This window comes from Melanerpes formicivorus, unplaced genomic scaffold (assembly GCF_026170545.1).
Source record: "Melanerpes formicivorus ecotype bairdi unplaced genomic scaffold, bMelFor1.0.p_v2 SCAF_71, whole genome shotgun sequence".
Classification (NCBI taxonomy): domain Eukaryota; kingdom Metazoa; phylum Chordata; class Aves; order Piciformes; family Picidae; genus Melanerpes; species Melanerpes formicivorus.
Genome location: NW_027142423.1, coordinates 1216468 through 1230835, shown reverse-complemented (window position 1 = coordinate 1230835; position 14368 = coordinate 1216468). Strand labels below are relative to the sequence as shown.

The 14368-nt window shown below is 48.5% G+C and overlaps 1 protein-coding gene across 4 annotated transcripts in view; it reads left to right on the top strand.

The window, feature by feature from the left end:
* The window catches only part of TOP1MT (DNA topoisomerase I mitochondrial), a 44165-nt gene that overhangs the window by 19536 nt on the left and 10261 nt on the right, over positions 1 to 14368 (top strand). The window contains exons 8-15 of one of the 4 annotated variants that reach the window (XR_010990447.1): positions 201 to 386; positions 1004 to 1072; positions 2100 to 2214; positions 2788 to 2915; positions 3666 to 3760; positions 5086 to 5235; positions 6607 to 6915; positions 7233 to 7644. Coding sequence is in view for 3 of the 4 variants with exons in the window: in XM_068163203.1 (XP_068019304.1) it covers positions 201 to 386; positions 1004 to 1072; positions 2100 to 2214; positions 2788 to 2915; positions 3666 to 3760; positions 5086 to 5235; positions 6607 to 6709 (846 nt within the window). In the remaining variant the exon portion in view is untranslated. Of the gene's footprint in view, positions 1 to 200; positions 387 to 1003; positions 1073 to 2099; positions 2215 to 2787; positions 2916 to 3665; positions 3765 to 5085; positions 5240 to 6606; positions 6916 to 7232; positions 7645 to 14368 lie in introns of those variants that run through there. The other 3 variants (XM_068163203.1, XM_068163204.1, XM_068163205.1) reach the window with 3 other exon arrangements.

Genomic DNA, 14368 nt, shown 5'->3' with positions numbered 1-14368 from the left:
GATATTTTAGTGTTTCTTAGAGAAATAATCCCATGCTGAAAGAAGTCACTGCTTGGTTTCCACCAGGGTCCCAGCAGGCAGGCAGTGAGGCACTCCCCTAGGAAGGTTTCTTTTCCCTCTCCTGAAGTTCACATCCACTTTAATAACCTTGGAAAGAGGAGCTGAGTTGGGGTGGGGTGGATGACTCTGTGTCTTTCCAGCTGGCCCTGCGAGCTGGCAATGAGAAGGAGGAAGGGGAGACTGCAGACACAGTTGGCTGCTGCTCCCTGCGTGTGGAGCACCTGAACCTGCACCCCAGGCTGGACGGAGAGGAGCACGTGGTGGAGTTTGACTTCCTCGGGAAAGACTCCATCCGGTACTACAACAAAGTGTCGGTGGAGAAGCCGGTGAGTGGGGCGGGAATGGAGACAGGGACTGCTGTGCAGATTTGGTGCAGGGCTGGCTTGGGTTGCTCTGTGGTCATCAGGCCCAAATTCTCATCTGAAACCTGTTCCAAAGATGCCTCCTGTGTTTTAACACCATGGTGGCAGTGTGCATCTGAGATAACTGCAGTGCTGGGTGATGAAGACACAAACTTGATGATGCCATCCTGGGAAAAAGGAAGAATCTTTGTCTTTGGAGGTTCTTATAGCTAATGAATGGTGAGAGAGAAGTCCTGCCTTCTGCTGGAGCATCTTCACTTCACTGGTAGCCATTAGGACTTGAACTGCCCCTATTGATATCTTCCTTTCTGCTTTGCCTGTGGGGTAGATGATTTCAGGGTTGTTTGTGGAGAAACTGGAGTGACAGAGATAGCAAAGGTGGGGGCAGCCTGTGGCACCTGTGGCTTTGAGGTCCTAGTGATAGCTCTTAAAAGTTGAGAAGATTGGTGGAGTTGTAAGAAGTTAGACAGAGGACTGGATTAGAGTCCATCTGGATGAGGAGGCAGATGGAGATGAAGGAGATGTCTGGGAGCTATATGCATCATTGTTCCTGACCAGGGCCATCCTTTCTTCTTCTTTAGGTGTTCAAGAACCTGCAGCTGTTCATGAAGAACAAGGACCCAGGAGATGACCTCTTTGATAGGCTCAATGTGAGTGGTCATCTCTAAGCTTTTGAAACAACATTGATGGTGTAGAGGAAGTAGAAGCAAACCTGTGATGCTCCTGTGCAACCTTCAGGCTCCTAGGCTGTGGTGCTGCATCAGTGTCATCCCTTGCTTTGGGTTTAGTTATTGGAGACACCACTGTAGCTGTCTGGAGATGCTATTTAGATGCCATAATGGGTTCTTTCATCCTCTTTTCTTCACTGGTATCCTCCTTGCTTGGCTGCCTTCTGCACCCGTGAGCAAACTATGTCATTGCTAAGGAGGTGACTTTCTACTCCTTCCCTGCAGCTCATCTGCTTGGGTTTCTTTTTTTAACTTGGGAAGATCTGCCCACGCACATGATGGTCAGGGCATTGCTGGAGGTGTCAAACCTCAACTGGCTGATGCTTTCACACCTCACCAGGGCTCAGTAGAAATATGAGGGGCTGCTGGAGAGATGTGCTGTAACCTTCTCTCCTGAGCTACTCTTCTACAAAAACCTTCTCCCTCCTCTTCCTTAGTGAGGGATATTGTGTGCTACCACCCAAGCTCCATCTCTGCCTGCACTCCTTACAAGCCACTTGCCCATCTGAAGAGGCTGCTCCTCTCTGGTCATGTAGGGTTTATCTGTGATAGGCTTTCTTGGTACAAGTAAAGCTTCCTCCAAGTCCTGGGTAACACTTCTTAGCATCTTCTGCTTCCAGTCCAACTGCAGCCCCATGTGCTCCACAGGACAGGCATAACAGATACGATGTGCATGAGATTAGATGCAAGATGTGTCCTTTTGGACATAGATGGGCAGAAATTGTTGTCATCCAGGGAAATTCTTTGTAGCTTTAGGTGGAATTTGTGTCAGTTTTAGACAGATGGGGGCCTGACCCAACAAGTAGATCTACAAGCTGTGGGAAATATTTTTTAATGTCTAATTTGGTTGCTTAGATAAAATACAGTCTGAAAAGTGAGTGCTTATTGTCCTGGCTTCTGCTTGTTCTCTTCATTTCTTCCACACTTTGTCCTATCTTCCTTTCTCCAGACAAGCATCTTGAACAGACATCTCCAGAGACTGATGGATGGTTTGACTGCCAAAGTGTTCAGAACGTACAATGCATCCATCACCTTGCAGGAGCAGCTCAAGGCACTAACTAAGTGTGAGTTACTAACACTGGTTGTGGTCTCACCAGCTGCATTGCATGGACACAGGGCTCTGCTCCTTGACAGCTGATGCACCGTGTTGCAGGGTGGTATGTTGGGAATGGGTTGCCCAGATCAGGTGTGGGTGCCTCATCCCTGGAATTGTTTAAGGTCAGGCTGGACAAGGCTTTGAGCAGTCTGGTCTGGTGGGAGGTCTCTCAGCCCATGGTAAGGGGGTGTGGAACTTGGTGATCTTCAAGGTCCCTTCTAACTCAAACCAGTCTGTATGGTTCAGATAGTTACCTGCTGAGCAGTAGTCTGACCTGCAGCCAAGCTGGGAGTGTTTCTTTTCCCCCTTTCTAGCTTTGCTGCTTGGGTGCACTCTTTTTTTTCTCTACCTTGGGTACCTGAGCAATGAGGCATGGTGTCGGATTCAGTGATGCTCAAGTGTCCTTCACCAGTTTCCACCACCAGTATTGCTCTCCCCTGAGAAATAATGGGAAAGGCAAACAGCTCACTGTTGTCCTGCTCTGTTCCCTGCTTACCTGAGCTCCTAGAAAGGAGAGAGTGATGCTTCCATTGATTTCCAGCTGAAGACAGCGTTGCAGGAAAGCTGCTCTCCTACAACCGAGCTAACCGAGCGGTGGCCATCCTGTGCAACCACCAGAGGTCTACACCAAAAACCTTTGAGAAGTCAATGAAGAACCTCCAGAGCAAGGTGAGCCAGACCAAACTGAGAGCCTCCAAATCTGATCTAACCTCTGATCTGTTTTGGGGTTAAGGAAGGTGAGGAGAGAGAAGGTGAATTTCCAGATGCCTGAGGAGATCACATTGATCAGGTGTGGCAGGGAGTGAACCAGGAGCAGTGGCTTTTTTAATCAGTGCAGAGATGTCAACTCAGGGGTGGAGAGGGATGGGGTAAGCTCAAACACTGGATGAAGCACACTTGGCACTCTCATCTTTTGGTGCCTTCAAACCAAGCTGGATACCTTCTGTGATGGCACAACTTCAAAACAGTTGGCTCTGAACCAGAGAAACTGGTTGGCCCACCAACCAAATAGTTGGCCATTCTGGCTGTTGGCAGGAGGACCAGCCGAAATGTCAAGGATCTGATATGGAAATATCTCAAGCTAAGACTTCTAATTTTCCTCAGCTTTTGTTAACACTCTAGTGGTGAACTTGGGGCTTTGCAGAGGGCTCCCAACACTGTCACAAGCCAAACTGAGGCAGTTGCACAAGATGACCAGATAAGAGCTGCAGGTGTTTCTGGTATCCAAGCTGTGATGATCTATTGCAAGATGCTGTGAAATGCTTGGCCTCCAGCAGATGATGCAAGCACAAGCTGTTGTCTTTGGAATAGCTGATGAGAAATTAAAGAGCAAAGTGGCAGAGAAAAGGGAAAGAGGGAGGTAGCTGAAACCTTCAAGAAGGGCAGGAACATGGGCTTACTTTGTATTTGCCTTCACAGATTGATGCCAAGAAGAAACAAGTGGAGGAAGCTGAGCAAGAGCTCAGAAAAGCTGAAGAGGAGTTTGAAGACACAAAAGATCCCAAAGCAGAAGTGTGAGTGAGTCTTCCTTACAATCCTTTTATGTGGAGGGACCTCTGTGTAGAAGGCATGGGGATGGTGTGGTCCAACACCCTGTGTGCAGCTCATCAGAACTGACATGTCACTGTTGGGTACCAGGTGTTTCATGACAGCCTAGCGGATGGGTGGAGGTCTTGTGGATGGTTCCTTGCAACTGTAGGATCACAAAGAGCTTCTTCAGGAGGATTTCTAGGGCACACCTCACTGAATAATGAGACTTCAGCTCAAGATGTTGGCTGGGAAAATCTTCTTTCCTGTAAGAGTACCAGAGAGCTGGAGAGGGCTGCCCAGTGAGGTTGTGGAGTTTCTAACCCCGCATTGTGATCCCGGGTAACCTGCTTTAGGTGGACTTGCTTTAGCAGGAGAGTTGGACTGGATGATCTGCAGAGGTCCCTTCCAAACCCCACCATGCTGTAATTATCTTAGAAATGCTATGGTGTAAAGGATACCAGCTTGAGGTTGAAGCTGGGGATACACAGGCTGGCTCTGATGGGACCTGTGAGTGGTGAGCTGTCACCTGTCTGGTGTCTTCAGCAGGCATTGCATGGAATCTGTCCAAAGCTGCTCCTTTTCCCAGAGCCCAGATGTGACTTGCTGTCTGCCTAAAGACAGGAGAAAGCTGGAGGAGAGACACAAGGGCTACTTTTCCAGTTTTATTCCAGAGTTTCTTGTTTTCTGCTTACACCTTATGTTGCTGAGATGCAGAGCAGGTTTGCAGAGGTGGTCATTGCTCATGGAGGATTTGAGGAGGTGGGCTTTGCCGGGTGCTGGCTTTTGTGCTTGCTCCACTTCAGTGATGATAATTCTGCTTTTCAAGTGTCTTATGAAATGGGTTAGTGCTGAATTACATCTTGTTCTTTGCCATTGTGGAGTATTCATAGGCTCAAGCTGTGGAGGGCTTCTGATGAGTGTAAAGGCTGCTCCGAGCTGAGTCACAAAGTGGTGGGGGTAGGAAGGAACCTCTGGAGATCATCTCATCCCTGCTAAACCAGGTTCACCTAAAGCAGGCTGCCCAAGATCATATCTAGGCATGTTTTAAATGCCTCAGAGAAGAAGACTCCACAATGTCTCTAGGCAGCCTGCTTCAGGGCCCCACCATTCTTAAAGCGAAGAACTTATTCCTCATGTTCAGATGGAACCTCCTGAGTTCCAATTTCTGCCTGTGGCCCCTTGTGCTGAAGCTTCTTGGCTTCCCCTCATGCTTCCAGGCAGCAGCAGATCAGAGCTACTTTATATTTCCCCTCAGCTGCTGCTTTTTCCTTTTAACATGGTATTTGTGTTGCTCTTCCTCTGTCCTCAGCAACGTGGAGAAGAAAAAGAAGCTGTTGAAGAGGCTGAAGGATCAGCTGGCCAAGCTGAACGTTCAAGCCACAGATAAAGAGGAGAACAAACAGATAGCTCTGGGCACGTCCAAGCTGAATTACCTGGACCCCAGGATTAGCATAGCTTGGTAAGTCTGTGGCATGATATGGGGCAAGTGTTCATTAGAGATGTGCAGGTCACCTAGTATGGCCTGGAGAGCAGGACAAACATATGCTTGAAGGGAAAGGAAAGAAACCTGCCCAAGCCCTCGAGGGGGTTGGAGTGCGGCAGCAAAAACCGAAGCTAAGACTTGCTGCAAATAACTGTTTGCAGGATCTCAGAATCCCAGCGTGGTGGGAGTTGGAAAAGACCTCTGGAGATCATAATGTCCAACCCCCTTGCTAGAGCAGGGTCACCTAGGGTAGGACTCAGGATCACAATGTCCAGGCAGGTTTGCAATCTCTCCAGAGAAGGAGACTTCACAGCCTGTTTGGGCAGCCGGCTCCAGCACCTTCTCACAGCACAGACCTTTTTCCTCATGTTCAAATGGAACCTCCTGGGTTTCAGTTTGTGCCCCTTGTCCTGTCACTGGACACCACTGACAAGAGTCTGGACCCTTCTTCCCCCAGCTTTAGCTCTTGCTGAGCATTGATCAGATCCCCTGTCAGGCTGCTCTTCTCCAGGCTAAACGGCCCCAGGGCTCTCAGGCTTTTGTCTTCACAGAGATGCTCCAGGCCCCTCATAGACTCCACTGGACTCTCTCCAGTAGTTCCCTGTCACTCTTTAACTGGGAAGCTCATAACTGATCCCGGGACTCCACCTGTGGCCTCACTAGAATAGAGGGAAAGGAGAACCTCCTTCAACCTATCACAGCATCACTGAGGTTGGAAGAGACCTCAAAGATCGAGTCCAACCTGTCACCTCAGACCTCATGACTAGACCATGGCACCAAGTGCCATGTCCAATCCCCTCTTGAACACCTCCAGGGATGGTGACTCCACCACCTCCCTGGGCAGCACATTCCAATGGCTAACGACTCTCTCAGTGAAGAACTTTCTCCTCACCTCCAGCCTACTGGCCACTCTCTTTTTCATGCATCCCAGGATACCACTGACCACTGCAGCTATAAGAGCATATTGCTGGCTCATGGTTAACAAGGAGATTCTTTCTGGGTTTAGGACAAGGAGTCACTTTGCATGTCTTTGTCTGCAGTGGCACAATGTCCAGCTCTTATTTCCTGAGGAGAGATGATCATTGTGCTGGGAGTGGTGTGGGATGCCTGGCACCCAGGGAAGTTTAGTTTGGCTATTAGAAGAAGCTTCTTCACTGAAAGTGTTCTCAGACTGGAGCAGGTGCCCCTGGGGGTTGTTTGAAAGACACAGAGCTGTGGTGCTGAAGGACACAGTAACCTAACCTTGGCTGGGTTAGGGAATGGTTGGACTTGATAATGTTTAAAGGTCTTTCCCAACTGAAAAGATTCTGTCATTCTATCCCCACTGCTGTCTTGTGATCTGCCCAGGTGCAAGAAGTTTGGTGTGCCCATCGAGAAGATCTACAACAAGACCCAGAGGGAGAAGTTTGCCTGGGCCATTGACATGACTGATGAGGACTTTGAATTCTGAGGTGGTGCTTTTTCACCTTGCTTTGTGCTACTTGTTTGATGTCCTGCTGCAGTTGTCGGTGGGGTGGGTGTGGGCAGTTGTCTAATGAAATAATTTGATATGTGCCTTTTTTCCTTTCTTTCTTTCTTTTGAGACAAAAGAAACCATCCATTTTCAAGTTGGAACAGGTCTTACTGACTTGTGACACTGGCCCCGGTGACTTTGAGGTGAACTTTTAATTCCTCTTCAGAGTTGCCAAGTGCTTTGGATCTTTTCTTACCTCCTCCCTGGGAGGAGGATTGAATGAGAGTGTTAATTGTACTGACAAACAAGATTAGATCTAATCCTATCACCTTGATGTGCTGGAGCTCTGCTGCCCTTTTCAGACTCTGAATTGGCTTGATGAGGAAACACAAAGCAATGACAGCAGCAGGAATAAGCACCTAAAGTAGAAAACCTAGGCTGGGGTCAGGGATGTGCTGGGAGGAAGGGGAAAATCTCCAGGTTTTACTTGTCAGGGTGTTTTGTGTCCTCTTGCCTTCAGGAGAGAAGATGATTGTGCAATTGCACAGTGGAAAAAACGTGGGAGGGAGCAAATGGCAGGAGGAGGAGGAAGGTGAAGATGCTGGATTAAAAAGCAGGTTTTACACTGGAGGGATGAAATTCACCTTGGAATGAGCAAAGCATTCTTCAATCACACCTGAACCTTGGTCTGGGAGAGAACATCTCATTTGGGATAATGCTTTCCCTGTTCTACTTCTTCAAGTTGTCCTGTTCAGTGTAGCAGATAATGAAGTGTTCAGGCCAAGCCTTAGGATCATACAATCACAGAATGGTAAAGGTTGGAAGGGACCTCTGGAGATCGAGTTCCAGCCTCCCTGCCAAAGCAGGATCACCTAGGGTAGGTCATATGCATCCAGACAGGTCTTGAGTCTCCAGAGAAGGAGGCTCCACAACCTCTCTGGGAAAGTTAACACCAGGAAAGGAAAGGATGATACTGTCTGTGGGGCTGGACCAGTCTAAGGCTGTATGTGAGCATGCTGAGGAGTGGTGGAGCTTTCTGAAGCTGTGCCTGTGTGGGATGACAACTTCATCATCAGGTTGTGTCCTCCCCAGTCTGCTCTCACTGTGCATGGAGAAGCAATAGCAGAAAGTGCTGGTGTTTGGCTGCCTTTCAGCATGCACCTGGCAACAGTTATCCCACAAACCAGTGAATCTCAGCATACCTTCTGGCATCTCAGGGCTGATGTTCAGGTTGCTACAGTCCAAGGCTTTTGGTTCATCCCATGAGTTCACTTACAACTGATCTTGTGCTTAAACTACTGCTGCTTTGGTTGGAGGTCAGGTATTTGAAATGAGATTCATGGAAACTGGAAGTGAGGTGGCTTGCTTTTTTTTGAGTAATGGTGGCTGGAGACTTCTTGCAACTCATCCAGGCTGTGGTTCTGCTGGGTACTGATGTGCAGAGCTATGAGCCAAGGCTCAGGGTCTATCATGGCAGCTGTGTATGCGCAGTTGTCTGTAGAGGATTAGGCTTGATAGGAAATCCTTGACCTTCAAGCAAAAAGCCTGGCTGCAGACATCAAAAAGTCATTTGTTCTAGGCCCCTAAGGGCCTCTAGGCAAAAATAAGCCAACAAAATGGAATTGCTGGTGACAAATGGAAGGTGAAAATGCATAGGTGAAGCCGGGGCTGGTGTATCTCCAATCCACACAGGGATGCGCTCTACCACTTGACAAGCTGGTTCTCAGCCAAACTCTAACTGGACTGTCTCTCCAAGCCCCAAGAACTGATGTTGGTTTTGATGAGGGAACTGTCTCCTAAAATAAGATCTAAATCTGAATTATAGAATGGTAGGAGTTGGAAGGGGCCTCTGGAGATCATCTAGTCCAATTTCCCTGGCACATGGTGGCAAGAGTTAATTTTCTGGCAGAGTTAGACCAGTTATTAGCTGCACAAGCAATGGATAGGAGCTGCCAAGCATGCCTTGCCCTCTGTTGGATTTGCACCTGTGAAACCAGTTTGGTCCCAATGGTTGCAGATGTTTTTCTGCCCACCCTGCTAAATGTTATTTTGCTTTTCCAAAGAGGTTCTAGTGACTGTTGTTGCTAACTGGTGGAAAGTTTGTCCCATCCCAAATCAAGGAGCAGTTCTAGCTAAGCTCCTAGTGAAACCATGCTCCTGTCTTCCAGGAGCAGAAAAAAAGGAACAAGATGCAATTTGGTCAGCACTGGAGATGTTTCCACTGAACCAATACAATATTTTGTGTATCTGCTAGAGGAACAAGTCTCCTCAAGCACCATGTGAAGGAAAGGACCTGCACCAGTAAGAGCAGCTGGAGCAGTCTGAGCAGTGGAAGATCACCCCAGAAAGCAAATCCTACTGTAGCTTTCTGGGGAAAATGAATGATTCAGTCCTTGGCCTCTTCTCTAGAAGGTTCCCATTAGTGTTGTCATCTTCTGCTGGGTTAATGGAGTGGTAAGGTTGAGTGGCTGATATCCCACCTAGTCCTGTCCATCCTCCCTCTGCCTTTGCTGGAGTGGTGAATAAATAAAGTGAGTGCTTGCAATACTACTACCTGAAAGGAGGCTGGAGCCAAGTGGGAATTGATCTCTTCTCCTTGGGAGCAAGAGATAAGAGGAAAGGAAATGGCTGTAAGTTGCACCAAGGGAGGTTTAGGTTGGGCATTAGAACAAACTCCTTACTGGAAGGGTTCTCAAAGACTGGAGCAGGCTGCTCGAAGAAGTGGTTGAGTCCCCATCCCTGGAGGTGTCTGAAAGAGGCAGAGGTGTGGTGCTGAGGGATGAGATTTAGCATCGGACTTGATTGAGTTAGATAATGGTTGGACTTGATCTTAAAGGTCTCTTGCAACCAAAACAGTTCTATAATACTCTGAATATTTCATGCTTACAGGGCTGTGCTTTCCTCAACAGCTGCCTCATCTCTATCAGAGCACCCTGGCCAAGCCTGGAGGAAAACTGAGGTGGTTCAACTCCAGTGAGAGCTCAGCTAATGAAGCTGAGGTCTTGACTTTGAGCTGCAGTAGACAAGGGTCTGCTGGCTGGCAGATGGGCCTTGTGAAGTGCTGAAGGACTTGCTGGCCATTCTCTGGATATCAGGGCTGTGAAGATCTGCCACTCTCAGCTAAATTGTAATTCTTGGCTATTCTATAGGAGATTAGATGAAGCTTTTCCTATTCTGGGAACTTAGATGATGTGTTCTTTCTCCAAAGGGTGTGTTGCCCTGAGAACCAGTTCTGTGGGGCTTGACCATTTCTGTCAAAAAGCTTAGTGAAGCCAAGGTTGGAAATCCAGGTGCATTGCAGGTATGAAGCAGAAGCAAGGTGGAGAGTTCATGTGCCTTGCCATGTGTTAAATAACCCCTGCTGGGGTGAGTAACACAATGTGTTTCGAACAGATAAGCTCTAAAGAGAAGCTGATAAGTCTGAGGAGTGTCTTCCTGGCCTGTAGCCATAAGTGAGTGAGGTAGAGGTTGGAGGAGTTGACATCACAGAGGCACAAAGCAACACTCTGGCTTAATGTCCAATCTGACAGGAGTTTTCCCACAGCTCAGGACCCTGCAGAGATTGGAAAAGACCTCTAAGATCATCAAGTCCTAATATCAGCAGAAACATCATCATGCCCACTAAACCATGTCCCAGAGTGCCATGGCTACATGGTTTTTGAACGCTTCCAGGGATGGTGACTCCCACCCTCTTTCTCTCAGGCTGCCTGTTCCAGGATTTGACAACCCATTCAGGGAGGAAATTGTTCTTCATGTCCAACCTAAACCTCCCCTGGTGCAACTTACAGCCATTTCCTCTTGTCCTGTTACTTGGGAGAAGAGACCAACCCTTACCTCACTACAGCCTCCTTTCAGGGAGCTGTAGAGAGCAAGAAGGTCTCCCTTGAGCCTCTTTTTCTCCAGGCTAAACAGCCCAAGTTCTATCAGCTGCTCCTCAAGCCTTGTTTTCCAGACCCTTAACCAGCTTCATTGCCCTTCTCTAGGCATGCTTCAGCACCTCAATGTCCTTCTTTGAGTGTTTTATAGTATAGTGTCAGTCAGGTTTGGAAGGGACCACAAGGATCATCTTGTTCCAACCCCCCTGCCATGGGCAGGGCCACCTCACACTAGATCAGGCTGGCCAGAGCCTCATCCAGCCTGGTGTTAAACACCTCCAGGGACGGTGCCCCAACCACCTCCCTGGACAACCTGTTCCAGGGCTTCACCACTCTCATGGTAGAGAGTGACAGGCCTTTCACAGATGTCTCTGAGAGTGGATTCAAGTTGAGCCAGGGGAGGTTTAGGTTGCATATTAGGAAGAATTTCTTGGCTGAAAGAGTGGTCAGGCATTGGAACAGGCTGCCCAGAGCGGTGGTGGAGTCCCTGGAGGTGTTCAAAAACCATGTAGCTGTGGCACTCTGGGACATGGTTTGGTGGGCATGGTGGTGTTGGGCTCATATTTGGACTTGATGGTCTTAAAAGTCTTTTCCAACTGAAATTATTCTATGATCCTCCAACCTTTTTCTGGAGGCACAGAAAAGTCTAGACCTTGATCCCTAGGATACTTGGTAGCCCAAAGCCAAAACAACAGCTTTATTTTATGTGTGTGTGTGCATTTGAGTAGAGAAATGCAAAGTCAAAAGGCTTTATCTCTTTTTTTTTTCTTTCTATAGTTCCTTTTCATTTTGTTTTTCCCACTCCCCCCTTTTTTATTTTACTTTAAAAAAGGAAGATCTGGTTTCAAGCAAAACCAGAAGTGGAAGCTTCTCTGTAACTACTTAGGCTGCTGACATGCTGTTCAGAAGAACCTGTTGTTGATATTGGTTGGGAGGAGACCTCAAGGCAAGTTTATCAGGAACAAAGCTGCCTGCTCCTGCTGACACTGATGACAGGCTTAGAGCTGCTGTAGTTACATAATGATGCTTACATCAACTTTCTGAGTTTGTGTCCCTGCCTGCAGGCTAGGGATGTCCTGCACTGTGTTATGGCACAAGGGCAGCTCTGATATTGTGGCTGTTTGATAAGATAGGAGGTAATGAGAAGTTCCTCTTGTCTTGCTTTGGCATCTGTTGCCCATGCTCAGCCTTTTCCCAAGAGATGTTGAGGTTGGGAGGGTCTCCACTGGACTAGGGTCCAACCTCCTGCTCACAGGAGGACCAGCTTTGGGTTGCTTAGGGCTTTCTGCAGCCACATTTCAATATCTTGAGGAAGATTCCTCCACTACATCTGAGAGCTTCTCTTTTGGCAGTTAGTCACTGCTCCAGGAAGCTTTTTCTTCCTTATGTTTGGTTGGAAGGTCTCTTGATAAATCTTGTAACCAGTTGCTTGTATTATCTCCGTGCTTGTCCAAGGAGAGTCTAGCCCTGGCTTCTCATTAAATAGCTGGATGTCTTGATCCTCTACCTTAGCCTGCTCCTTTCCAGCCTGTTCTGTTGCATGGAGTCCTTCAGCCCTACATCTGGAACTTTGCTGAAATTCAGGACTCTCTCTGGACTTCACCTTTCACCAAACACCAGCCTGCTGAACCTCAGAGGAATGCAGTAGGAGCTTGTGGCTGAAGGAGGTTGGACCACCTTGACGTGCGGCTTTAGGGCTGCCTATGAGGGATACTTCCCAGATCCCTGGAGACAAAGTTGTTTGAGCCCTGGAGGTGTTTAAAAAAAAGCATGTAGATGGCTTAATGGCCATGGTGGTGTTAGGTCAATGGTTGGACTTGATCTTAAAGGACTTTTCCAACCAAAGCAATTCTATGAGTCTATGGGGCTGCATCCCTGCCTTTTATTCTGCATCAGCATCCTGGAGAGGTGGGAAGATGAAGCCTTATATACTGACACCTTTTGCAGGCTCTAAAGCCCTTGCACCAAGCCATGCTCATCAGAAACCTTCCCACATCATGCATTCTCCTGGGGATGAGTTACTCTTGATGTGGATCCAACAACTTATCGATCCTCCTTGATGGAAAAAGTGCATCAGGCTCCAGTTTCCCAGAGCCACTTTCCATAGTGGTCAGCGCTGGAAGCACTCTCCTGCCCATCAGGGCTGTGGGGGGTGAAGGGGAGGGATCCTGGTGGGTGAGCTGAAGAAAGGTGGTCATCAAAGATGCTGAGTTGCTCTCTCATCTTCTTAATGACAGGGCTTCTGCTCACCTGTAGGTGGTTTGGAGAGATGGGCTTTTGGATGATTCATCTTAATTGGTGCAGGGGGAAGCAGGTGTGATGACAGCTCGGTGAGGAGCATTTGCTGTTGAGCTGCTGCTTATAACTCTGCGTCTGCTCCCTGGGGAGTGATCAGATTAAGGGGGCAAAACAAAGCAGCTGCAGTCTGGCAGACATGTGAGGCGTGGGAAAGCCCCTGTGGAGACGTCAGGATGAGAAATGTGAAGGGTTTCCAGGGGGTTTTTCCTCCCTTCCTTTTTTCCCTTGAGGTCTGATGTTGCAGAAATGAAGAAAACTGGGAAAAAAAAAGAACAGAAACTTTAAAGGGGAAAGTTTCAGTTGATGTGGCTGTATGAGACTGTGCTGCACTTCAGTGAGACCTGGACAGGCCGCAGAGCTGGGCATAGGTGAGCCTCACAGAGTTCAACAAGGGCAGGTGTAGTGTCCTGCACTAGTACAGGTTAAGGGCTGACCTCCTGGAAAGCAGCTCTGTAGAGACAAACCTGGCAGTGCTGGGGGGCAATTAGTTTGCCATGAGCCAGTGGTGTGATCCTACGGCTAAGAATCCTTGGGGTGCATGGAAGTGCAGCCAGCAGGTCAAAGGTGGTTCTCCTACCCCTCTATCCTGACCTAGTAAGGCCAAAGCTGGAGTCCTGGGTCCAGTTCTGGGCTCCCCAGCTCTAGAAAGACAGGGAACTACTGGGGAGAGTCCAGCAGAGGCTCCAAAGCTGCTAGGGGGCCTGGAGCATCTCTGTGAGGAAAGCCAGGAGCTCCAGCTTGGAGCCATTTGGCCTGGAGAAGAGCAGCCTGAGTGGGCATCTGATCAATGCTCTGCAAGAGCTAATGGGTGAGGGGGCAAGAGGATGGGGTCAGACTCTATTCAGTGATGTCCAGTGGTGCCCAGGACAAGGAGCAATGGGCATCAGCTGGAACCCAGGAGGTTCCATCTGAGCAGGAAGAGAAAATTCTTTGCTGTGAGGGCAACAGAGCCCTGGAGCAGGCTGCCCAGAGAGATTGTGGTGTCCTCTCCTCTGGAGAGATTCCAAACTGACCTGGACATTGTGATCCTGGGCAGCTTGCTGTGGATGACCCTGTTTTAGCAGGGGGGTTGCACTGGATGATCTCCAGAGGTCCCTTCCAACCCTCACCACGCTGGGGTTCTGCGGTATGAGAGGAAAGAGAGATCAACATTTAAGCTGAGGCTCTCCCTGCTGTGCTTCAGTCTCCGGCTGCAATGAATACAGGCACTTCCTTCTCCAATGTGGTTTAACAGAAGAGAAGATCACTTCTGTGGTTTGGCATAAATAAAACATGTGCTTGAAGGAGCTCCCTGGGTTTACACAGTTGTGCTCTGTGTCTGTCAACAGTCAGCCAAGTCAGGAGTGCTGCAAAATAAGCTCAAATTGGCCAGACCTGAGCCTTTGCTGCATGTTTAGCAAGCGTGGTGCTGCTGATGCCAGGGAGAGTGGCCACAGAGGAAAGAACAATTAACCTACAAGAAATTGGATCCCTGGGGTGATAA